This window comes from Triticum aestivum, chromosome 5B (assembly GCF_018294505.1).
Source record: "Triticum aestivum cultivar Chinese Spring chromosome 5B, IWGSC CS RefSeq v2.1, whole genome shotgun sequence".
In the NCBI taxonomy this organism is placed as follows: domain Eukaryota; kingdom Viridiplantae; phylum Streptophyta; class Magnoliopsida; order Poales; family Poaceae; genus Triticum; species Triticum aestivum.
Window position 1 is genome coordinate 623,151,522 of NC_057807.1, and position 26,180 is coordinate 623,177,701.

At 45.5% G+C, this 26,180-nt stretch overlaps 1 protein-coding gene and 1 pseudogene across 2 annotated transcripts; both read left to right on the forward strand.

Moving 5' to 3' along the window:
• The window catches only part of LOC123115124 (DNA (cytosine-5)-methyltransferase 1A-like), a 54,813-nt pseudogene extending 34,840 nt beyond the window's left edge, over positions 1-19,973 (forward strand).
• Positions 14,694-17,157, forward strand: LOC123113715 (DNA (cytosine-5)-methyltransferase 1A-like). 2 transcript variants are annotated; one of them, XR_006456163.1, is made up of 5 exons: positions 14,694-14,899; positions 15,012-15,069; positions 15,271-15,343; positions 16,060-16,128; positions 16,819-17,157. XR_006456163.1 is itself a non-coding variant. In XM_044535018.1 (4 exons), exons 1-4 carry the CDS (start codon positions 14,795-14,797, stop codon positions 17,091-17,093), a joined length of 507 nt encoding a protein of 168 aa, XP_044390953.1. In that variant the 5' UTR covers positions 14,694-14,794; the 3' UTR covers positions 17,094-17,157. The 2 variants fall into 2 exon arrangements, 1 of the variants encoding a protein (XP_044390953.1); XM_044535018.1 differs by lacking the exon at positions 15,271-15,343.
• Positions 19,974-26,180: the final 6,207 nt, after the last annotated feature.

The following is a 26,180-nucleotide window of genomic DNA, read 5'->3' on the forward strand; positions in this document are numbered from 1 at the left end:
TTCATGATGGCTCCGGTGACACAATGGAGGTACAAGACGAAGGAGACCGTGCTGACTGCTCCGGTCACCGAACCGAGTCCAGCCAGGTATATATATATATATTAGTTAAGCCCGTGTTGACTAGTTAATTGATGCATCCATTGTTTTGGTATATGTACACATATTAATTACTGTCGTCTTTCTTCCTTATAATTTCTAGCCCTCCGGATCGAGCACAACTTTGGTAAGGAGACGAGGCCCGAAGAAAAAGTTGAGCTCGGATGGAAAGTTTGAGATCATAGAAATCGCGCCCGACGGCGAACCGATTGAACCCATCCGGACAAGGAAGGCATTTTCTGCTCAGTGCGGGGTTCTTGTTAGGGACAGGATCCCGATCAGCATCCAGCAATGGTATAAGCCTGCTAAGGATGAAGACGCTAAGGTGTCTTATGTCAATGATATGCAGAAAGAAGATCTTTGGACTGAGCTGAAGGCAACTTTCACCCTACCGCCAGAGGAGGATCCGGAGGAGCCAGTTAAAGAGCAATTAATCAAGTCTTGTGCTCTTAAGAAGATGGCAGGCCTAATGAGGAGGTGGAGGAAAGAGCTGAACCAGTTTGTCAAGGAAAAAAAGACACCAGAATTCATCGGCAAATATGAGAAGATCAAAGATCACTGGCCCGCATTTGTGGCCCACAAGACATCGGAAAAGAGTAAGAAGATGTCGGAGACAAACAAGAAAAATGCTGCGAAGAAGAAGCTTCACCATCGCACGGGGTCAGATGGCTACCTCAAAGCCCGGCCTAAGTGGTCCAAGGCTGAGCATGATCTGCTTGAAAAAGGGATCGAACCAGAGACAATGCGCTGGCCAGACCGTTGCCGGACTTGGTTTTTCGGGGCTGGCGGAACCTTGGACCCTGTAACAGGGAAGTGTCAGTGGACGGACGAGCAACTGCAAATACCAGTCAAGAACCTTCGACACTATATCGATGCAGCGCAGCGAGGGACGTTCCTTCCAAACAGGGAGAAGGACGAGCTCACAATGGCCCTTGGGAATCCCGAGCACCCTGGACGGACACGAGGCACGCCAGGCTCCATTCCGTGGAAGGTTGGTTTTCCGGACGCAGGGGGTTACAAAACCCACGAGAGGAGGAAGAAACTGGAGCAGAACCAAATGCAGACGCTGCTTGGAAGGGTAATGGGGCTAGAGGATCGAGAAGAGGAAGGAGAAGCAGCAGATCGCAACAAACGACATGCCGAAGCTTCCCCCGAAGCTACCCCGCCATCTCAGCGAAGAAGCAGCGTGGCTTCCACCGAGCTGCTTCAGCCAGAGCATGTCTTGACGGCTCCTGCCAGCTATCCCGTGGATGGTATCACGGAGTCTCAAAATTGCCACATGATGGCGCGATGGATGAATTTGAAGGTCAAGGCGGCTGTTGGCCAAGTTTATCCTAGTGGACCCGGCACAACTTATCACTGCCAGCCGATTCCAAAAGGATATGCTAAGGTGATGGTGGATGAAATAACGGAGGGATTTGAGGACCTCGTGCTTGACCACCCTACCGGTGAAGGGGAGACTAGGCTGGGTTCTGCTCTGAAGACTCCATGCCTATGGAAGAAGGAGCTCATCAACCTTCTGAACTGGACGCCTCTGCCTCCTCCTCCTGCTCCGGCGAGTCAGGGCACTCCGCCTCCTCCACCGCCTCCTCCTCCAGCGAGTGACGATCAGGGCACGCGTGGCGGCACTCCGCCTCCTTCTCCGGTGCATGGTGGCACTCCGCCTCCTTCTCCGCCTGCGCCGGCGCTCCCGAGCAGCCAGCAGCATCCTCCTTCTCCGCCTCGCCAGCAAGGGCGGAAGAGACCCGCCGCCGCCTCGGCTGCTCCGGCGCGTCGTACTCCTTCTCCTCCGCCTCGTAAGCAAGCACGAAAGAAGACAGACGCCGCAGCCGCTCTGTCTTCTCGGCGTCTAGCAGCACAACCGGAGGCGGGAGGCAATACAAATACGGTCCATCATCTCTCAAGCCTCTAGAGAAGTTACCGTACGAGAGGTCCGAGGAGGAAAACGATACGATTGTGCAGGCCCACGTGAAGGAGTTCTTTGAAGGGGTGAAAGCAAAGAGACATCCACCTCCGGAGGAGAAGGTAGATCCGGTGAAAGCAAAGCGCACTATCGATGCCCTGAGGAAACCACCAAAGTCTCTGCCGAGAACCAACTATGAGCGCATTACTGAACAGACATATCACCAAGCCCAGTGGTCGGGAACTACTGTCAGTGCTAAAAGGTCAAAATAACGAGCAAAGGGAAAAAAATTGCCCAGCTCGGTGAACAAGCACAACAATCGTGCCCCCCGCTCAATGTGTCTAACGCTCAGGGGACGGTGGCCGGTTATGGCAATCTTGACGATTACCTGCCTGACGATGCACTTCCTGATTTCTTGAAGGTGGACGGACACAGATACGAGTACGGGAAGCCTCTCGTCAAAGATGAAAAATCTCTGACAACAATGATGCGAAGATTCCATAATTGGTACATGGAAACCTGCAGAGAGTCTGATGGTAAGAATGCTTTGTATCTGCATATTAAAGAGGAGCACGATCTCGTTGCAAATGATCTGTTGACTGTTCCATTTGAGGAGTTCTTCGAGTTCTTCAATCAAAAGGCCCTCGATAAATTAATGGTCTTTTGCTACTGCCTGTAAGTACTATTTCTGTCATTAAGTCTCTATATATAGCTCGGCTCTTTCATTGCATGCATGTATTTATAATTAATTATCCTCAATATATTATGCAGATTGAAGATCGTCGAGTGCAAAAAACAAGAAATTTATGATATTGGGTTCATTAACACAAATATCATAGATCTATTTCTGGTTAAAAAGAATGTCAAAGAGGCCGAGGACAACTTGCTACGATCGTTGATAAAAAATCAAAACAAAGATACCATACTCTTTCCTTACAACGGCCCGTGAGTGTTACTGTCGTGTGCATATTCGGTTTCCCTTATTACTCAAGCGAGGTTATAGTAATGTAATTGATGAGTTATGCATGCGTGCGCAGGTACCACTATATTCTTCTGGAGATTAAGCTTGAGCGTGGACTAGTAACCGTCTTAGACTCGAGACGGAAAGATCCCAAAACCTATGCGGACATGATTGAAATGCTCAGCAAGTAAGTTCAATCGATCATAATTATCGCACCATATGGGTAACTTTTTGTTCACTTCCTGATATCTCAAGTAATAATAATTATTTTCTTTGTCTTGCAGGGTTTGGAAACAGTTCACCGCAGAAGCTCCGGGACTGCCGAAGGAGCTGCGATATACATACCCGAAAGTAAGTACTACTGGCTAGCTAGTTGCGCACATCTCCGCCGTTGATTCTATATAGCTATACTTTCATCAATGCCATTTATAATGCTTCATTATCAGTTTGATTGACCTCTATTTCTCGTAAAGTGCTTGTGGCAGGAGGAAGGGAATGATTTCTGTGGATACTACGTGTGCGAGTTCATCCACACCGCGACTTTGAAAACAAGCGGGGCTACTCTCAAAGACAATATGAAGTGCGTAAGCAATAATATTCACAATTTCATTTTATTACACCATCATTTCTGTTGAGTTTCATTCATATATATGTATTAATTAACCCCCTTCTTCAAATTAGACGTGGCAGATGCGGAATGAACTCCTAGAACCAGATCGCATGAAAGCAATTCAAGAAGAATTGGCGGGATTCTTTCTTGACCACGTCATCAGTAAAACCGGAGAATACCATGTGGAAATTGATTTCAAATGCTAGCTAGGGGTTTGTAATTATAAGAGATCTTATACATATTGTACATGTATGTAGCCAGTAGCGTCGGATACATGATACGAAAACTTGTTGTTCGACCAACCTCTCGGAGAAGGAGAGGTCGATCGATCACTTCTCTCGGTATGCATGACGAACTTTTGTACTGAATGGTTCTCTCGTTCACTTATGTATATATAGTACGTAGCGTCCAAGCATGGACATAAGAGAGGACACTTCTCTCTATTAATTAGCTAGCTAACACAATATATGAAACACCTAATTAAATTAACCCCCCAAAACCCCCAACCTCCCCTCCTTTCAAAAAAAACACAAAACCCCAGCAACTGGAATGCTGACGCGTGGATGCATTTTGGTCCCGGTTGGTGCCACCAACCGGGACCAAAGGCCCCATGACTGGGGTGGGCGCACAGAGCCACGTGGAGGCACATTGGTCCCGGTTCTGGATTGAACCGGGACTAATGGGTGGAGGTATTAGTAACGACCCATTAGTCCCGGTTCATGAACCGGGACTAAAGGCCCTTACGAACCGGGACTAATGGGTGGTTTTCTACTAGTGATATGATGACATTTCTGGATGTATTGAGTAGTTTGAATATGGTGTGGATGTGTTTTATTTGATTTATGGTGGCATCTAGTTGTGTTTGCATAGATATGTATTTTTGCATATAAACTTCTGATTAGGATGTTTCTCTAATGGTCTAATTTATAGTTCTGTTGTGCAGGACTCTTGGTTTCTGTGGTGGTGAATTTTCGATCTGTCCTTGGTAGAGATTTGTAGGTTGCACCGACGAGGTAAGTTTTTTGCGCCCCCCCCACCCCACCCCACCCCTCCCCATCATTTTCTATGTTCACCCGCCTAGCTCCGCCATGGGAACTAGGTCCATGAATGAAAATGCGTTAACAATTTTTGTTTTGCCGTGTAACCGCTAAACTCTTGATTCTGCAATTTGATTGCTACATTTACCTTTATTTCTAATTAACATATCTACTTGATTCTAAACTGTACACGGGAATTATGCCAAACTCTCCACATTCTGCTGGTACTGCAGGTATGTATGCTTACCTTGCTATTTTTGTTCCTAAATTTTAGATATTAATAACTTATTCATGGAAATGCTTTAGTTTATGCAACATTGCATTTTCCATGTTATCAAATTACACGGTCATAATATTATTATTTTTATAAGTTTGATGTGTGGTGTCGTATTTTTTTTGTGGAAAAACTTTCGACCTATTCATCTTCAATTATGGTAGTACAATGAACACTAAAGAATAATAAAAATTACACCCAGATCCGTAGACCACCTACCGACGACTACAAGCACTGAAGCGAGCCGAAGGCGCGCCGCAGTCATCGCCCATCTCTTGCCAGAGCCAAGCAAAACTTTTTGTAGTAGACAGTCGGGAAGTCTTCGTGCTACGGCCCCATAGGACCACCGCAACAGAACAGCAACCACCGCCGTTGAAGAGTAGTGTTGATCAGAAGAATCCAACCTGAAGACACAAGAACATAGCCAAATGACGACCAGATCCGAGCAAATCCACCAAATACAGATCTGCCGGAGACACACCTCCACATGCGCACCGGTGATGTTAGAAGTACCGCCGGAATGGGACCTAGGAGGGAGAACCTTATTCCATCTTCAGGAGCCGCCGCCATTTCTCCTTCCCGTGCGGGACACAAACCCTAACAAAACACAAACAAATGTCAAAAAACGGAACCCTCCAACCGGCAAGGGTCAGGATCCACTCCGCTCCCAAGGCCCTAAGGCCACCAGACACGAGGCGTACCAACGGCGGTGGCGGGAGGCAAAGGAGCCCTAGCTTTTTGTGCGGTGTAGTATATGAGGCTATTGATTGTGACATCACTGTTATTTATTGATAAGTTTGCCATCTCATGCATTTAATAATCATTCAGCAATATATTTTACAAGGCCACTATGTGTAGTAAGCGAGCATAATTAGAATGGGTGGATCAAAGAATGAATAGTTAAACATCAACCGTGTTAATATTTTTATGTATGGGATTCATCTGATGCATACATATTTGCATTACATTCACTTCTTTCAATGTGTCCAACATTTCTTGTTGCAAAAAATGTGTCCGGCATTTTTTGTCAAAAAATGTGTCCAACATTTTTTTGGTTTTCAGGAACAAAGAGGCACCAAGCAAAACTTCATAAGAGGGATGAGCATGATGAGACCATTGAGGAGAGCAATGTTACCACCAACATTACTCATGGGGACATTGCCAACAAGAGACCAAAGAGAGCAGTCACCCGTTCAAATTTCAAAGAGAATGCGTTGGACTTATAAGAAGAAGATTCACTTGTCACAACCAAGGAAATCCGAACTGAGGAGGAAATAGAGGCTATTAGGTTGACAAGAACAGGACCTGAAGATAAGAAATGCCGCAAGAAACTCCATTTCATCTTGCATGGTAAAGATGGTAATCTACAGCCGTTTGAAATGTCTCACAGTGATGGTGTCTCCATGATAGCCTTAATCATGCCCTTAGATGATGATATGGAACAGGACAGGAAAAAGGGCATACACTTTGTTTGAGTGCGTCATGGGCTAGTCAATTTCTAGCTATAAAGAAGGCACTACAATAATTTGGCTCACAACTAAACTAGCTGACTACGAATGTGTGAATCCCACAAGAAATCATAGGTCTCATTTTGACATTTTCAGCCAGAAAGCTCATGTGTGTATTGAAGTTTAGAGCAAACTGGCTAGATCGGTCGGCGGAAATCTTTTGCTGAGCATGGAAGATTAGTTCGCTAGCACTGTCTGTTCCATGAATTCAAGCAGAAGCTTCAATGGAATGGAACAGTGAGCAAGGACTTTTGATCTTCATCGGCGAGTTCATCCATAACCAGCTCACTACACTGGATCATACCACAAACAACGGTGACGAGATGTCTTCCATGCTGCCCGTTCTTGTGGCCGTAAGAAATGAGTGTAAATCTAAAGTGAGTTCAGCAAATCGGTAGCTTTGGTCTCAGGTGGAGTTCTTGAGGTGACATCTGATCATGCCGCGAGGGGTGCCTGGCACAACAACGCCAAAGGGCCATTTCATACACTGGTGTAGCGTCGGCAGGACCAAGGAGGGTCCCCACTTCCCTGTGAAATATTGCAACGCTAAGCTTGTCCTAATGCTAAACACCCCGCTGGTCTTCCGTCTTCTCTAGTCTTCCTAGCACTTTTGCCCCCATAGATTTGGTTCACGCTTCGCCATTGATTTCATGCAAGGAGGTGGAGGCTCTAAGGTCGGTGGTAGTGGTAGGTGGGAAGCTAATCGACCTAAGGAAGAAGAGAGGGTCCAGATGTTCACATGACAGCGCGTGAACAAAACAGTCAATTTCATATTGCCATAATTGTTTTCCAAATATACCATATATACTCTTCCTAATATAAATGTGCACCAAGTGGCACACCTTTTCGAGCGACGGGCAGCTTGCCACATTTGAACGGAGAGGGAGGATGGTCGCCAACAAGAATGGAAAGAAACCAGCAGTGTCACAACAAAATGGAAAAGGAGTTACTCCTCCATGAGGTCGGTGCCGAGCACGAGCCCAAGCCCTTCCCGGAGGAAATCACCCTCCAGCCCAACGGACTCGCCCCAAAAATCCAAACCCGCGCCCTGTGCCCTCGGACGGACGGACGGACGGACATCTTTCCACTTCTCTCTCTATCTCTCGTTAGACCGCGCCCACCTCTATTTATACCCCTGCCCCGCCTCCATTCCAATCCTCACTCCCCCCATACGCGTCTCCTCTCCTCTCGCTCGTCGCTTCGTTCCGAACCTGCAAGGCTAGCTAGCTGACGAGACGCACCCTCCCTCCTCCCCCGCTCACGCACACACTTTCTTCTCTCACCACCGGAGGCCGGAGGGACCAGCCGACCGGCTCCTTCCTTGCCTGCCCCGGTAAGACATACATATGAGCGTGTGGCGTGCGTGCGGCGCATGCTTGCTCTCCGTGTTATTTCTCGATTTGGTTGCTTCGCCGTGTTGTTTGGGTTTTTTGGCAGGGATTTGGACGTTTTGCCGAGGATCGGATCTGGTTTCTGCTTTTTCTGTTTGCTTTGCCAATCATGTCGGCATGTACTCCTTTGAAGCCACTTAATTTCTCCAATTTTTTGGCGCGTTCTGAACATTTGATCATGGACCTTTGTGGTCTTTCCAAGATGATGTGGGTCTAGCCAGCTTGTTGAAGCGTGTGTGTGCTCCCGGATCTTTGTTGGGGCATCGTAACCTGGGATGAATGATAATCGATCGGGGAGCTGGCTGGAATCACGTGTTGTGTGTGCTTTTGACTGTTCTTTCGGTGTGTTTTGGTCGAGGATCTTGCGGTCTCTTCTCCATGGTTGGCCGCTTCGCCCATGATCTGTTCCTTGTTTGAAAATGTGTTAACAAACTGTTGCATTGCGGTGTAACCATTAGACTCTTGATTTGCAGTATGATTGCTACATTTATCTGAACTCCTAATTGAAATATCTACTTGATTCCAAACTTTATAGGGGAATTAAGCCAAACTCTGCACATTCTGCGGGTACTGCAGGTACGTATGTTTACCTTGCTATTTTTGTTCTCAAATTTTAGACATTAACTTATTATTTTTATTAGTTTGATGTGCAGTGTAGTATATGAGGATATGGATCAAGACACCATTGTTATTTATCGGTATATTATCCATCTCGTGCATCAACTAATTGATCATAGTTAGATTGGCTGGATAAAAGAATGAGTAATTAAACATCAGCCATGTTAATATTTTTTATGTGTGTGTTTCATCTCATGCATACATACTTGCATTGCATTTAGTTCTTTCAATGCATCCAACATTTTTCTCCAAAAAATGTGTCCAACATTCCTATTATCAAAAAGTGTAGCCAAAAGTTTTTTGGTTTTCAGGAACAAAGAGGTGCCAAGCAATGTAGAACTGCACGCAAAAGCTCAAGTTGATGGGGAAATACGAGTTATGCATTTATACGTCTAACACTCCCCCTCACGTGTGGCTCCCTCGGTCCTAAATGTGGACCGAAAGTGAGCTGCAATTTTTATTTTAAAATTGTGTCAGCCAGATCTTGAACTCAAGACCTCTTGGTTCTAATGCCATATAAACTGTAACATGTGGGCAGGGTCGACTGAACACAACAACTTTCATGGTCCTCAAATCATAAGTTTGCTCAGAAAATTGTGATGGGTTGCTACTTCTACTGCAGGAGTACCTTCCATCTGTGTTGGATAAGCTTTGTATAGAAGTACCTCAGCAATACGTTGAGCTACTTGCTCATGGTCTATATCATCATCAGTGCATGCTAGGACATTCTGAAGTGACAAACTTGTCATATGACTGAAGCATACCAGTGGAAGTAAATGACAACTCGAGATCTTCGGTCTTTACTCAAATTCTGGGTATCGGAGACTGGCCCACTTGAGAAAGAAGTAATATGCCTCATCTTCAGATAGTAATATCAGGTTAATACTCGAAAAAATGGCCTCGATCCCAACAAGAGCGATGTTCATCACTTCAGCTTCGAACTTACGAATATCCTTGTATTTGTCAGCAAGGAATTCCTTGGCTACACGTACTACACTCTAAACTTCAGCAACCATTAAAGAGGATCATGGATGGTCTAGGTATAGAAATGCAAATTATGTGGTCATAGGCAGGCTTGTGAGCAACTAACTGTGCCTCATGCAAGCAAGAACCTCAAATTTATCAACAGCCATCAAGATGTCGAGCAGAAGAGTGGGCTCAATCAGGGCCGGTCCTGATATTTTGGGGGCCCGGGGCGAAACTAAAGCCCGGGGCCCTTAATGTGGACATCATAACAATAACATGAGTATGCGTATATATGAAATATTATTAATAACTCTTGAGTGCATCTAAAATCGGTATGTACATCAATTAATTATATATATTACCTTGAAAATTTCTTCCAGCATTCCTCGATGCAAAGTCACTTCTGATGGGATCGATGTCAATGTCATTCAATAATTCTTCTCGATGCATAATTAGCCAAAACCATTTAACCTCTCTTGAGTCATTGTTGACCTCAAATAATTCTTCAGTGATTTCAACTTCGAAAAGCTTCTTTCGGTCGATGCAAGAGTCACATGGACAATAAATAAGATGCGATAAGCAAATGAAGATATTAGGGTAACAATCAACATTTCTGACATGCTTGATAATCTCCATAGCAGATATTACACCAACTGGAAAAGTAAATCTCATAATCATCAATTAAAAAATAAGATCATATACCTCAACATCAGATGAACAATCAAGAAAGTTTTTGCAAAAATTTTGCAACACTCTTCAAGTTGAAAATTTCTTGTTTTTGTTGTTGGTCCGATTCCAAAATTCCATTAGTTGGTTGATCTTCCTCTTCCTGTATAACAATCATTGCCAATTCATAATCTTATCGAAGCAGGGGAGTATTACTCTTGAGAAATTTGTGAATATCTCCGCATTGTGATTGTACCAACTTATCCACAACTCTTTTTTGTCGCTACCTGATGCACACTTCATGTTTTTGGACGACATGTTAAACACGCTGCTTAAAAAAAATGGTTGCATCAATTGTTGGATGGTGCTGGCTATGCATCAAGGGCCGACAATACTATGATTTTGATATATACCTGATGTCCCTGAATTCAGACGAGCGTCAGTGCTTGTGCCCCTATACAGGGCCTACAGGCTAGAGTCCGAGAGCGGTTCTGTTGAGCAAAGTGGATGATGATGCCCCCCCCCCCCCAGGGAATTGTAATCAGCGGCGCCGGCAAACAGGATTAGGAATGAATTAAGGAGCCATGAGGCGGGCATGCGGCTGCATGGCGTCGGCGGCCTAGGGCTGGGACGGGGCGTCGCTGCGTGATGGAAAATCATGGAACAGGGGATCACGATCGCATTTTTTAATGTGAAATCGATTGTCGGGTGGGATCGGGCTATCGGCCTGGCTGCTTGCGTGAAAGCCCAGCGAGGCAGTTCCCCGGCCCTTTTCAAATATTTTTCTGACATACGCTGTAGCCTGTCATACACATACCTGGGTGGGGGCCCCTGCACATCGGGGGCCCGGGGCGGCCGCCCCCCCTGCCCCTCCCCAGGACCGGCCCTGGCTGGGACGGGGCGTCGCTGCGTGATGGAAAATCATGGAACAGGGGATCACGATCGCATTTTTTAATGTGAAATCGATTGTCGGGTGGGATCGGGCTATCGGCCTGGCTGCTTGCGTGAAAGCCCAGCGAGGCAGTTCCCCGGCCCTTTTCAAATATTTTTCTGACATACGCTGTAGCCTGTCATACACATACCTGGGTGGGGGCCCCTGCACATTGGGGGCCCGGGGCGGCCGCCCCCCCTGCCCCTCCCCAGGACCGGCCCTGGCCTCAATTGTGGTCAACTTTCCACTATACATGAATCTTAGAAGCTCCATAAGAGCATTTTCCTCTAAATCAACAATCCTAATTCTTGGATGCGTCTCATCAGATTCCTTCATGCCATTAGTGAAAAGCTTTATGAAGAAAGGACTTCTTCCAGTGAGAATAAGCAAATTCATAAGAATGCTCTTTAGGATTAAAACTGGCCTGCCTGCCATTGTTGAGGAAGAGTCAATTGTATGTCCTTTATCAGCTTTCTCGTCGTTGTTGCTCACTAAGTCGGGGACAGATCCTCCTCCGGCGAGGACCTCTATTTGCAACATCAAGTTGGAGAATTTCTCAGAGTCGAACGCGCACCCGATGTGAGGCCTGAAGCCAGGCATCCATGCCTCCGCCAGCACAGCCGCGGTCATCATCACTTCCATGTTGTCCATGTGCTCTGGCTCTGATATCTCCAGAATAGGATGGATGCGCAGGGAGGGCGTAAATCCTGAGCTTGCCGAGGTTGAGGCGAGAGCGACCAGATCTTAACTTCTAATTGACACATGTACTTGATTCTAAACTTTACAAGGTAATTATGTCGAACTCTCCACATTCTGCTGGTACTACTGATATATGTGCTTACCTTGCTATTTTGGTTCCCAAATTGTAGATAAACTTATTCCTGAAAATGCTATAGTTTCGCAACATTGCACTTCTCCATATTAGAAAATTAAACGGTCATAATATTATTATTTTTATAATTTTGATGTGCGGTGTAGTATATGAAACTATGGATTGGGACACCATTGTTATTTATTGGTACATTTGCGGCTCATGCATTTAACTAATGATTCAACAATATATTTGCTAGTCATTCAAATATAGTTAGTGTGCCTGTTGCGATGATAGAGGGAAAATCTGAGGTTTACAGAAAACTGCTGGAGCTGATCGCCGGCTCCTCTTCTTCTTCCTCTAGCTTCCTCTCAAAGGTCAAGGAAGAAAACAAGAACTCAGATATCTGGTGGCCGCTGTATCACATAGCCATTTCTCTTTTCTGTATCCTCTTTCTCAAAGCAAACATGGCGTACAGCTTTTAAATAGAACACATACGCATGCATACAGCCGGGGCAAACCCGCCCCGATTTTGTGGCACTAGCCCACGCACCAATGCACCACTAACCAACTAACCCATGCGGCTAATTTTCTTCCTGGATTCTCTCCAGGGTCCTAAAGACCTATCATACAATACTAACAAACTCACCCGTCTACTCCTCAGGGCCTTGGCTTCAGCTTGTCGTTTCACGCGGCGGCGTGCCGATTCACACGACACCAGGCATCTCACCATCTACATCGCTTCACACGATCTGGCATCTCGCCTTGCACGCTTGCTGCTCCAAGACTCCTACCCACGACTCACCTAATGAACTACATGCAATACAAAAGCAAGAACACATGAAGATATGAAATCAAGATTACACCTAACAAGGATGACCTTCCAAATTGAAATCTTCCAGTAGTAATTGAGCACGCCTTTTACTGTGAACATTTATATGATCCTGGCACTGGAGCTCTCTAGCAGATCAGAATGATATTGCCAAATTTAATTTTGTGTCCATCTCATCTTGTTGACAAACTTCTTCATATAGTTGATTGAGTTTGCCGTGTCTATAAACCAGCTACTGACCAATGTTAAGCTCACCCTGGCAAGGAAGCCGCCTGCTTCGAGAAAGAATAATGGGAAGTAGATTTGTGACGATGAGCAAGCTGGTTCAGATAAACACAAGGATGAAACACCAGAGAACTGTCTTGCAAGCCTCAGTATAAGTGTTACGGACAAGCAAAGCAACAAGGTTATGATAGTGTACTTGGTGACAACGCTACCCTCAGTTGCCCAGTGTCCTTCCCTCAATCGTACCTCGGCTTGCCTCTTCTCCCTGTTAATTTTCCTATCTATGCCTTTTGTCCTCTTATCAGTTGATTCAATCGTTACCTCTTATGAGGCATGATCTCATGCGATTCTCCGGTTGTCGTTTAAAGTGGTAAAATGCCATGCTCAATAATCTCGTGATGGTGCGGTTGAGGCTATAAATATGTGGCAATGTCTTTCTCTCGGACCGCAAAGGACATTTGTTTCGCATGTTGTTTAATTGCTCCACACAAAGCTTTGTTTTCTAATCATGAAAGAATCTTCGGCGGCGCGTGCTCCTTCTCCTTGTTGTTTGGTTTGGTTCCTTCTCCTTGTTGTTTGGTTTTGGTTTTAGTTTTTGGGCGGGATCGATTTGGACGTTTCGCTGAGGATCTGGTTTCTGGTCTGCTTTGCCGATCGTGTCAGCGTGTACTCCTTTGACGCCACACGATTTCTCCAAATCTTTCTAGTGGGTTCGCAACTCTTGATCGTGGATCTTGCGGTCTTGCCTGCCTGCATGATGTGCGTGTAGCCAGCCAGCCAGTAGATCGTTTTGCCGATGATCTATGTGAGGCTCGACCAGGTGCTTCGTCCGCGTCCTCTACCGGCCATCGGTGTTTTCTACCTTGCTCAAGTGCTCCCAACCCGACGCCGTGCTTTTTCCGTCCGGATCTTTGCTTTGGATCAAGGATATAGATAGCCGAGACCAGGTAGGGGAGGCTGGAATCACGTCTTGTGTCTGGTTTTCTCCGATCTTTCTTTTCATGAGTTTTGGTCGAGGATCTCGCGTCCGTTCTCGCCTCCATGGTGGGTGTAGATGGGATTCGTCCGCGTCCTGCTGAGGTGCTTCACACCCCGGTTTTACATGTGGTTCTCTACCTCCTTTACGTGCATGTGCCATACTTTTGTCCTAGCCTTGGATGGATCATGATCGCCAACCGACCGGCCAGTGCTAGGATCATGTCTATATCGTGTTTTTTTTCTTTTGGCTTGATCTTGCTTTGTTTTCTGGAGCAGTGTCACCGGCCGCCTACTCATAGGTTCCGATCACTCTCCGTACTTGCATCTATAAATGGTGGCATCGCTGTTTGTGTTTGTGTATTTTGTTTGGTTTGAATCCGGGTGACCGTGCTTCTGCGGTTTGATTTATAAATGGTGGCATCGCTGTTTGTGTTTGATGTATTTTGAAACCAGATGAACTTGCTTAAATGTCCAATTCGTGGTTACATCTTTTTGTATTTGCATAGATCCATGTTTCGACCTTGATTAGGATACTTCTGTAAGGTCTATTCCATCGTTTGTTGTGCAAGAGTTTCAACCTTGGTGGTGGACCTGTGGTCTGCCCTTGGTGGAGATGTAGATTGCACCAGGGGAGGGCCCACCTTAATTCAAGGGTATTCAGTAGAATACCCATGATTTTTGCCAAAAAACTAGGTATATATACTGTGTGCGTACAAGGAAAAACGAAACTGATACGCAACACATGGTAGTTAGGCATTTCAGCCCAAAACAGAGGCTAGCCCACCCTCTATTTTCCCTCAACACCACGACTTGGCCCATTGGCCCAAATGGCTGTAGCGCACAGCACACGCACTGTCCATCGATCAGACGCGGCAGGATAATCGGCACCTTCCTTCCCCTGCTCGATCTCTTCGCACGCGAGCCACCAGGCGGCCGGAGCTGTTGCCATCGCCTGATTGGCGATCGCACGTGCGTGCGGCGGCGCGGATGGAGCAGCAAATCCATCCCTCGCCCCCTTTGATTCTGATCCCTGCAGTCCGCAACGGGCATCAGGCATCGATGCAATCTCCAAGCCACAGCCCACAGATTCAGGTATAATTGCTAATCAGATATATTAATCCTTCGCCTTCTGAAATTGGGATTTCCTCTCTCATGCCATTCTTATTTTCTTAGTCGAACTGAATTCATTTCTCACTGCTGGCAGGGACATGGTTTTCTTTTCGTACTGTCCAGCAGGCTGCAGTACAAAGGTACAAGACTAAGTAAGTTTTTGACCACTTGTCTTTCTACTTAATTACAGTGAAATTAGAGAGTTGTTTGCAGTCAATTATGAATTGTTTAGACATGATAATTTGCAACTTTTCATTTGAATTTGTAATGTGAGAGTGTCTATAAATTTTGAATTTGTTACAATGAGCATACTCTATAAATATTAGTCAATAAAACGGAATTATTCTTGCAAGTTAAGGGTGAAGACATCATCACTCATTTTCAAAGCATCGGGAATCACTTATTTTGGAACGGAGGGAGTAATTTGTAAGCTTTCTTATCAATTTCTATTTTCTATCCTCTATATATCTTAGATATTGCCGTGTTATGTTGAAAAATTATTACTTCTATATGTTGCACAATTCCAAGTATTGATCAATTTTTATAAATATAATATATTACAAGATATCTTTTTGAATATATTTTACAACTAGTAGAATGTGTCGCTATAATCGGTTATACACGCCAAATTGAAGGCTATAGGCTTCAAAAAAAGTTTCTAAAATTTGAATACACACTTCAATTCCTGGGCCCGCCCCTGGATTGCACCACCGAGGTAATTAACGCCATCACTCCATGCATGGTTGACATTGATACTTCTTGCAGATCTGTAGATCTTGCTTTCTTGTGTGGAGCATGTGTGCCCAATTGCCCATAGCTAGGTTGCATCGCGCCTCTCTCCATTTTTCTCCATCTGCTCTTGGTTGCTTTATTTCTTCTGATCGCTTTGTGTACTTGCTGTGATTCTATTTTCGATTTATACATGGTGATGTCTTGTCACCTATTTGGTTCGAATCTGGGTGAAGCTTCTACGCTCGATTTATGGTGACATCGCTAGTTGTATTTGCGTAGTTTGATTTCGGGTGGACGTGCTTCTATTTGATTTATGGTGGAATCTAGTTATGTTTGCATAGATCTGTGTTTTCACATCTGAACTTTGAATTACGATATTTTTCTAATAGTCTAATCGTTATGTTGTGCAGGAGTCTTGGTTTCGGTGGTGGTGAATCGTGATCTGGCCTTGCCGGAGATTTGTAGATTGAACCGGACAGGTAAGTTTTTTGCCCCCCTCCCCACCCCATCATTTTTTGCGTTCACCATGTCTAGCTCTTCCATATATGTCCTTGTTTGAAAATGTGTTAATAAATTGTTGCTTTGCGGTGTAACCGCTAAACTCTTGATTTTGTAATTTGATTGTTATATTTATCTAAACTTCTAATTGACACATCTACTTGATTCTAAACTATACAAGGGAATTATGTCGAACTCTCCACATTCTGCTGGTACTACTGATATATGTGCTTACCTTGCTATTTTGGTTCCCAAATTGTAGATAAACTTATTCCTGGAAATGCTATAGTTTCGCAACATTGCACTTCTCCATATTAGAAAATTAAACGGTCATAATATTATTATTTTTATAAGTTTGATGTGCGGTGTAGTATATGAAACTATGGATTGGGACACCATTGTTATTTATTGGTACATTTGCGACGCATGCATTTAACTAATCATTCAACAATATATTTTACAAGGCCGCTATGTGTAGTAAGTGAGCATAATCATATTGGGTCAATAAAAGATTGAGTAGTTAGACCGCCATTTTAATATTTTATGTATGGGATTCATCTGATGCATACATAATTGCACTACATTCGGATTTTTCAGCGTGTCCAATATTTGTTGACAAATGTGTCTAACATTTCTATCAAAAATGTGTCCAACATTTTTGTCGCTTTCAGGAACAAAGAGACGACGAGCAAAGCCTAAAAGCAGAAATGAGAATATAATTGAGGAGAGCAATGTTACCACCAATATTGGTCATGATGCCATTGGCTGCAAGAGACCAAAAAGAGAAGTTGCCCGTTCGAATTTCAGTGAGAAGGCATTTGAATTATCTGAAGAAGATTCACTTGTCACACCCAAGAAAATCAGAATTGAGGAGGAAACGGAGGCAGTTATGTTGACAAGAACAGGAATCAATTATGTACTGCACGCACACATGTTCAATCGATAGCTTGTCATGCAATTACGATCTTATGTCTTTTGCATTTTACTTAGGATCTTGCATTCCCTCACAACTAAACCTTCCTCTTAACTTGCATAAAAATTTATATTATTCAAGGTACAAGTTGCGCCAACCGAGGTACAAGTTGCGCCATGGTGTGACACTGTCCTTCAAATAGCAAGACTGGCTGTTAGTGTCATTGCCATTTTAAAAGAACAAACTCGCGCATCAAAACTTTCTTTCGCTCATGTTACCAAGAGAGTAGCAGAATTTAAGAGAGGGTACCATGCTTTCATTTCAAAAGATGCAACACTTGTTGAAAGATATGTTGTGGTGCATGGACACAGATAATCCTTCAACGGTTTGCAAATTATCCAGATGAGTACATTCGACGGTGCGCCTTCGTCACAGGCCTTGTCAAGAGGATGGAAGAAAGAGGTCACATGAAGCTAGCAATGAAGAAGAAATCTCATGTGGCGAGAGGAGGGAATTTGAACCCAAGTGCAAAAATGACCCCAATATCAAAACGAAATCTTATGCGTGCGACAACCACAAAGTCGGTCAGCAGGATATGGGGTGATTACTATGCAACCCATTTCGCAGAGGATTCAAAGGAAGGGGTGAGAATGACGAGCAAAAGGTATTTGAGGAGGAACAGGAAGAAAAGGAAGAAGATGATGCTGAAGGGGAGGTTGAAGTTGGCGAGGAACATGTTTCGAGGACCTTGCCACCAACAAGGTCTAGAGTGACATCATTAGATGTTTGTGAAGAAATAAACTGGGAAGGTCAAATGGTTGGAAAAACACCACTGGAGAAGCTCTGTACATAAGTGTTAGAGTTGGAGATCTAAGTATTATTGTTGGTGGGGCAGTCACATGGGAAGGTGATTCAGGAGAAGCCATTATGTTTTTGTTGAGTATATGTATGAGACACATGATGGCACACAAATGATTCATGGAAGAGTTCTGCAAAATGGTTCACACACTGTCCTGGAACGCTGCAAACGAAAGACAGGTGTTCTTTACCAATGACTGTTTACAGTTCAAAGTAGGTGACATGAGAGAATCGGTTACTGTCAACTTCCAGCTAATTCCCTGGGGTCACAAGTGCAGAAGAGACCAGTTGGAAGCTATTAGGGTGGAGAAGGCCAACACTCAGGATAGGAAGAAGAAAGGTTTGCTGGTGGAGTCTATCTGTAAAATCCTATACTGTCCTGAGAAAGGTGCCTTTTTCTCCCTCCCTTATGAGAAAATGGGTAATGGAGGTGGCACTTGTAGTTCCTGTGAGGAGCGAGTAGCGGTTGGTGAAGAATTCAAAATACTGTCAGAGACCAGCTTTGTCCTAAAAAATGTCACATAAAATGTTCATGACTTCCTGTATATCAATCCCGAGTTTTTCCCTCAAGTCGAGGGCCGTGGGGCCTACCGGGCTGGAAGAAATGTGGGCCTGAAGCCCTATGTGGTATGTTGTTTGCAGAGTGTCAATGCTGCTGCTGGATCTTATAAAGCTAATCGAAATCAACAAAAGTCAGTGTAAGAAGGCTATACATGCCCAAGGATATTTCATCGGATAAAGCTTACTCTTCAGATATCACAGAGGTTTGGCACTCTACCTTATGTTTACCACATTTTTTACGTGCATCATTACCATCATATTGTGCCTGTGTTTACACCTAACTTTATGTTTTTTTGTTTGCGGGGTGCCCCTAACTTTATGTTTTTACACTTGGAATTTAATCTAGTTTTCTTTGTTGTTTGATCCAGGTGTACTATAGTGAAAATATGGTGAGTGTGCCTGTTGCGATGATAGAGGGATAATGTGAGGTTTACAGCACCAGCTCCTCCTCTTCTTCCTCTAGCTTCCTCTCAAAGCTCAAGGAAGAACACAAGAACGCAGATATTTGGTGGCCGTTGTATCACATAGCCATTTTATCTTCTCTGTATTCTCTTTCTGAATGCAAACATGGCGTACAGCTCTTAAATAGAACACATACGCATTGATACAGCCGGGGCAAACCCGCTCCAATTTTGTGGCACTAACCCACGCACCAATGCACCACTAACCAACTAACCCATGCGGCTAATCTTCTTCCTGGATTCTCTCCAGGGTCCTAAAGACCTGGCATGCAATACTAACAAAGTCACCCGTCTACTCCTCAAGGCCTTGGCTTCAGCTTGCCGTTTCATGCGGCGGCGTGCCGATTCACACGACACCAGGCATCTCACCATCTACATCGCTTCAGACGATCTGGCATCTCGCCTTGCACGCTTGCTGCTCCAAGACTCCTACCGACGACTCACCTAATGAACTACATGCAATACAAAAGCAAAAACACATGCAGATATGAAATAAAGATTAAACCTAACAAGGATGACCTTCCAAATTCAAATCTTCCAGTAGTAGTTGAGCACGCCTTTTACTGTGAACATTTATATGATCCTGGCACTGGAGCTCTCCAGCAGGTCAGAATGATATTGCCAAATTTAATTTTGTGTCCATCTCATCTTGTTGACAAACTTCTTCATATAGTTGATTGAGTTTGCCTTGTCTATGAACCAGCTACCGACCAATGTTAAGCTGACCCTGGCAAGGAAGGCGCCTGCTACGAGAAAGAATAAAAGGAAGCAGATTTGTGACGATGAGCAAGCTGGTTCAGATAAACACAAGGATGAAACACCAGAGAACTGTCTTGCAAGCCTCATTATAAGTGTTATGGACAAGCAAAGCAACAAGGGTATGATAGTGTACTTGGTGACAACGCTACCCTCAGTTGCCTAGTGTCCTTCCCTCAATCGAACATCGGCTTGCCACTTCTCTGTGTTAATTTTCCTGTCTATGCCTTTGGTCCTCTTATCAGTTGATTCGATTGTTACCACTTATGAGGCATGATCTCATGCTATTCTCCAGTTGTCGTTTAAAGTTGTAAAATGCGATGCTCAATAATCTCATGATGGTATGGTTGAGGCTATAAATATGTGGCAATGTCTTCTCTCGGACCGCGAAGGACATTTGTTTCGCATGCTATTTAATTGCTCCACACAAAGCTTTGTTGTCTAATCATGAACGAATCTTCGGCTGCGCGTGCTTGCTCGCCGTCTTTTGTGTCGGTTTGGTTCCTTCGCCGTGTTTTTTGGTTTTTGTTTTTGTTTTCGGGCGGTATCGATTTGGACGTTTCGCTAAGGATCTGGTTTCTGGTTTGCTTTGGCGATCGTGTCAGCGTGTACTCCTTTGACGCCACGTGATTTCTCCAAATCTTTCCGGTGGGTTCGCAACTCTTGATCGTGGATCTTGTGGTCTTGCCTGCCTGCATGGTGTGCGTGTAGCCAGCCAGTCAGTGGATCGTTTTGCCGATGATCTATGTGAGGCTCGACCAGGTGCTTCGTCCGCGTCCTCTAGCGGCCACCGGTGTTCTCTACCTTGCTCAAGTGCTCCCAACCTGACGCCATGATTTTTCCGTCCGGACCTTTGCTTTGGATCAATGATATAGATAGCCGAGACCAGGCAGGGGAGGCTGGAATCACGTCTTGTGTCTGGTTTTCTCCGATCTTTCTTTCCATAAGTTTTGCTCGAGGATCTCGCGTCCGTTCTCGCCTCCATGGTGGGTGTAGATGGGATTCGTCCACGTCCTGCAAGGTGCTTCACACCCCGGATTTACATGTGGTTCTCTACCTCCTTCACGTGCATGTGCCATACTTTTGTCCTAGCCTTTGATGGATCATGATCGCCAACCGACTGACCAGTGCTAGGATCATGTTTATATCATGTTTTTTTTCTTTTGGCTTGATCTTGCTTTGTTCTGTGGAGCAGTGTCACCGACCGCCTACTCATAGGTTCCGATCACTCTCCGTACTTGCATCTATAAATGGTGGCATCGCTGTTTGTGTTTGTGTATTTTGTTTGGTTTGAATCCGGGTGACCGTGCTTCTGCGGCTTGATTTATAAATGGTGGCATCGCTGTTTGTGTTTGTGTATTTTGAAACCAGATGAACTTGCTTATATGTCCAATTCGTGGTTACATCTTTTTGTATTTGCATAGATCCATGTTTTGACCTTGATTAGGATGCTTCTGTAAGGTCTATTCCATCGTTTATTGTGCAAGAGTTTCAACCTTGGTGGTGGACCTGTGGTCTGCCCTTGGTGGAGATGTAGATTGCACCACCGAGGTAATTAACGCCATCACTCCATGGATGGTTGATATTGATACTTCTTGCAGATCTGTAGATCTTGCTTTCTTGTGTGGAGCATGTGTGCCCAATTGCCCATAGCTAGGTTGCATGGCGCCTCTCTCCATTTTTCTCCATCTGCTCTTGGTTGCTTTATTTCTTCTGATCGCTTTGTGTACTTTGTTGGAATAAGCCACGTCGCATGGAGTGGCCGGGCTCGTCGGGCACGTCGGGTGCGTGCGGAACGGGCGGGACGCACTAGTGGTGTCGTGCTCGTCGGGCGCGTCAGGTGGCGCGGGACGGTCGGCACGCAGCAGAAGTGTGGCGTATGTGTGTGTATGGCCGTGTGTGTCCGTGTCAGGTTCGTAGGTGCGTGTGCTGGAGTTAGTTAGCTTGACTCGTGCATGTGGCGTGGAGGAGCTGTGCATGCACCATGCAGTTGGAAGGCCCTTGCGATCAGATGGATCGAGCCGCGTCCAGCGCGTTTGTGCGTTGCGTGAGGCCGAGCGGTTCGCATGCAGCAACCAGTAATTTGTGCATGCATGGATTAGTGGCCATGGCCGGGTCATGTGTGCGTGGGCGCTACTCTGCTGTAGGACTACAAAGCACGGTCACGAGTGTGTTTGTAAATCCAGTTGGTGCTCTGAGAATAGTAATGGGGCTGCGAAGCCGGGTGAAACTCCAGTATACTGTGTGCTCCTCCTTCTTCTACCTCTAGCTACGAGAGAGAGAGCTGCAACAACAATTGATATACAGAGCTTCGGTTCGGGCGATCACCGACGACCATGGCGCTTGTCCCACACGGCGGCGGCGCGGGCGGATCGGCGACGATGGCGATACCGATGATGACCGCGGACAACTACACGGTCTGGGCCATCAAGGCACAGGCGATCCTCGACGTCCACACCGTATGGAAGGCGGTGGCGCCGGGCGACGCGGCGGTGAACGCGCGGAAGGACAAGATGGCGCGCGCGTTGCTTCTCGGGGCATTGCCGGAGGATGTGCTGCTGCAGGTATCGACGAAGCTCACCGCCAGGGAGGTATGGGACTCTCTGAAGGTGAGGTTCGTCGGCGCCGATCTGGTCGGTCCATGCGGCGAGGCTGGCGACGCTGCGCGGCGATTTTGACCGCCTGAAGATGGCGGACGGCGAGGAGCTCGACGTGTACGGCGGGAGGCTCGCGGCGATGGTGGCGAGGTACGCCAAACTCCGGGAGACGCTGGGCGACGCGGCGCTCGTCAAGAAGCTGCTGGATACGGTGCCGGATTGGCTCTTCCCCGCCGTCGCCGGCATCGAGCAGTTCCACGACGTGACGACAATGGCGTTCGACGAAGCGCTCGGGCGGCTGGGCGCGTTCAACGAGCGAGTTCGGCGTCGACGGCAGGACAGCGGCGAGCGGGCGGACGGACAACTCTTGTTCACGGCGGCGCAGTGGCGAGCGCGGGAGCGGCAGCAAGGCGGAGCACGGGCCGACGACGATGGGCGCATCGTGGCGTAGGGGAGCGGCGGTAATAGGCGCAGGCGCTGCTACAAGTGCGGGGAGCACGGGCACTTCCAGCGCGAGTGCCCGCAGCTGCAGAAAGGACCAGCGGCGGAGCAGGCTCTCTTGGCCGGCGCCAACGTCGACGATGGCGGACTCCTCTAGGCCGTGGCTTAGGGGGTGTGTTGGAATAAGCCACGTCGCATGAAGTGGTCGGACTCGTCGGACGCGTCGGGTGCGCGCGAGGCGGGCGAGACGCACTAATGGTGTCGGGCTTGTCGGGCGCGTCAGGTGCGTGCGGGACGGGCGGGACGCAGCGGAAGTGTGGCGTATGTGTGTGTATGGCGGTGTGTGTCCGTGTCAGGTTCGTAGGTGCGTGTGCTGGAGTGAGTTAGCTTGACTCGTGCATGTGGCGTGGAGGAGCTGTGCATGCACCATGCAGTTGGAAGGCCCTTGCGATCAGATGGATCGAGCCGCGTCCAGCGCGTTTGTGCGTTGCGTGAGGCCGAGCGGATCGCATGCAGCAGCCAGTAGTTTGTGCATGCATGGATTAGTGGCCATGGCCGGGTCATGTGTGCGTGGGCGCTACTCTGCTGTACGACTACAAAGCACGGTCATGAGTGTGTTTGTAAATCCAGTTGGTGCTGGGTGAAACTCCAGTATACTGTGTGCTCCTCCTTCTTCTACATCTAGCTACGAGAGAGAGAGAGAGTTGCAACAACATACTTGCCATTTCATCACCCCTTTTGGTTTGAATCCGGCTTACTGTGATTCTATTTTCGATTTATACATGGTGACGTCTCGTCACCTATTTGGTTCAAATCTGGGTGAAGCTTCTACGCGTGATTTATGGTGACATCACTAGTTGTATTTGCGTAGTTTGAATTTGGGTGGACGTGCTTCTATTTGATTTATGGTGGCATCTAGTTATGTTTGCATAGATCTGTGTTTTCATATCTGAACTTCGAATTAGGATGTTTTTCTAATAGTCTAATCGTTATGTTGTGCATGAGTCTTGGTTTCGGTGGTGGTGAATCGTGATCTGGCATTGCTGGAGATTTGTGGATTGAACCGGTCAGGTAAGTTTTTTGTCCCCCTCCCCACCCCATCATTTTTTGCGTTCACCATGTCTAGCTCTTCCATATATGTCCTTGTTTGAAAATGTGTTAATAAATTGTTGCTTTGCAGTGTAACCGCTAAACTCTTGATTTTGGAATTTGATTGTTATATTTATCTAAACTTCTAATTGACCCGTCTACTTGATTCTAAACTTTACAAGGGAATTATGTCGAACTCTCCACATTCTGCTGGTACTGCTGATATATGTGCTTACCTTGCTATTTTGGTTCCCAAATTGTAGATAAACTTATTCCTGGAAATGCTATAGTTTCGCAACATTGCACTTCTCCATATTAGAAAATTAAACGGTCATAATATTATTATTTTTATAAGTTTGATGTGCGGTGTAGTATATGAGACTATGGATTGGGACACCATTGTTATTTATTGGTACATTTGCGACTCATGCATTTAACTAATCATTCAACAATATATTTTACAAGGCCGCTATGTGTAGTAAGCGAGCATAATCATATTGGGTCAATAAAAAAATGAGTAGTTAAACCGCCATTTTAATATTTTATGTATGGGATTCATCTGATGCATACATACTTGCATTACATTCAGATTTTTCAGCGTGTCCAATATTTGTTGAAAAATGTGTCTAACATTTCTATCAAAAATGTGTCCAACATTTTTGTCGCTTTCAGGAACAAAGAGGCGCCGAGCAAAGCCTAAAAGCGGAAATGAGAATATAATTGAGGAGAGCAATGTTACCACCAATATTGGTCACGATGCCATTGGCTGCAAGAGACCAAAAACAGAAGTTGCCCGTTCGAATTTCAGTGAGAAGGCTTTTGAATTTTCTGAAGAAGATTCACTTGTCAGACCCAAGAAAATCAGAATTGAGGAGGAAACAGGGGCAGTTATGTTGACAAGAACAGGAATCAATTATGTACTGCACGCACACATGTTCAATCAATAGCTTGTCATGCAATTATGATCTTATGGCTTTTGCATTTTACTTAGGATCTTGCATTCCCTCACAACTAAACCTTCCTCTTAACTTGCATAAAAATTTAAATTATTCAAGATACAAGTTACGCCAACCAATGAAGCAGTATGCGCCATGGTGTGACACTGTCCTTAAAATAGCAAGACTGGTTGTTAGTGTCATTGCCATTTTAAAAGAACAAACTCGCGCATCAAAACTTTCTTTCGCTCATGTTACCAAGAGAGTAGCATAATTTAAGAGAGGGCACCATGCATTCATTTCAAAATATGCAACACTTGTTGAAAGATATGTTGTGGTGCATGGACACAGATATGTTGGAAATATGAGAAATTTACCGAATGATTTTATTAACAGAAATACTAGATAAAACATGACACTACTAGAAAAACCCCTACTAATGGCGCACCTAGTATGGCTATTAATGGCGCATCTGTGGTGCGCCATTAATAGCACGCCATTAGTAATTTTTACTAATGGCGCACCACCTGGTGCGCCATTAGTATCTGGTATACTAATGGCGCACCTCGGGTGCGCCATTAGTATAGGTCAGGGTGCGCCATTAGTATGCCTCCCAGGGGCCATTAGTAATGGCGCACCACCTCTGGATGCGCCATTAGTAACCGCGGCATACTAATGGCGCACTGCCCAGTGATGCGACATTAGTATGCACTGTCATACTAATGGCGCACTGTCATGTGATGCGCCATTAGTATGAATATTAGGTTTTTTTATTTTTTTTATTTTCTGTTTTTTGCACAGGTTACAAAATGTATAATTTGACAAAATATAGACAGCACACATCAACAACAGATTCATCAAATACAATAGAAGATTAGTCTTTGAATACAATTCATCATATTAGTCTCCGAATACAATTCATCATATTAGTCTCCGAATTGAAAAGACCGAACAAAGATAGAACATTATATTACAAGTCTCGAGACCGCGAGTAGCGAGTCTGTCTTCACATTACAAGTCGATATCGATCATCTAAACTACCATCACATAGAAGAGAGCTGCGGTCATCACGATGAGCATCATCACGATGAAACTCGTCTTCATCCGGTTCCTCCAACGCTCCCTCCCCTCTCCCACTAGATAGCGGGCGTATCTAGATTCGGCCTCGGCCCTAGTGGTGTACCCTTTGTAACTGTTACCGCTGAATCGGTGAACCTGTCTCCGACACTCCTCCCAGTCATCGTAGACTCCGGGAACCTTACCCTTGTACACGACATACGTCGGCATCGCTATGCACTAGCCAAACGAAACGTTAGTACCAATTCACAGACAATACATAAGCAATATATAAGTATGCAACAGAACGATCGGAAGAGAAAAGCAAGACATTAATAGCATCGATTACATCTAAGTTGAACGACT

What these genes read in the sequence shown, in the direction of transcription:
- LOC123113715 (XM_044535018.1), top strand. Translation starts at nt 14,795, where the DNA reads ATGGAGCAGCAAATCCATCCCTCGCCCCCTTTGATTCTGATCCCTGCA. An exon ending in GCCACAGCCCACAGATTCAG is followed by an intron (nt 14,900 to 15,011) that starts GTATAATTGCTA and finishes CACTGCTGGCAG; the next exon opens with GGACATGGTTTTCTTTTCGT. An exon ending in TTGTAGATTGAACCGGACAG is followed by an intron (nt 16,129 to 16,818) that starts GTAAGTTTTTTG and finishes TGTCGCTTTCAG; the next exon opens with GAACAAAGAGACGACGAGCA.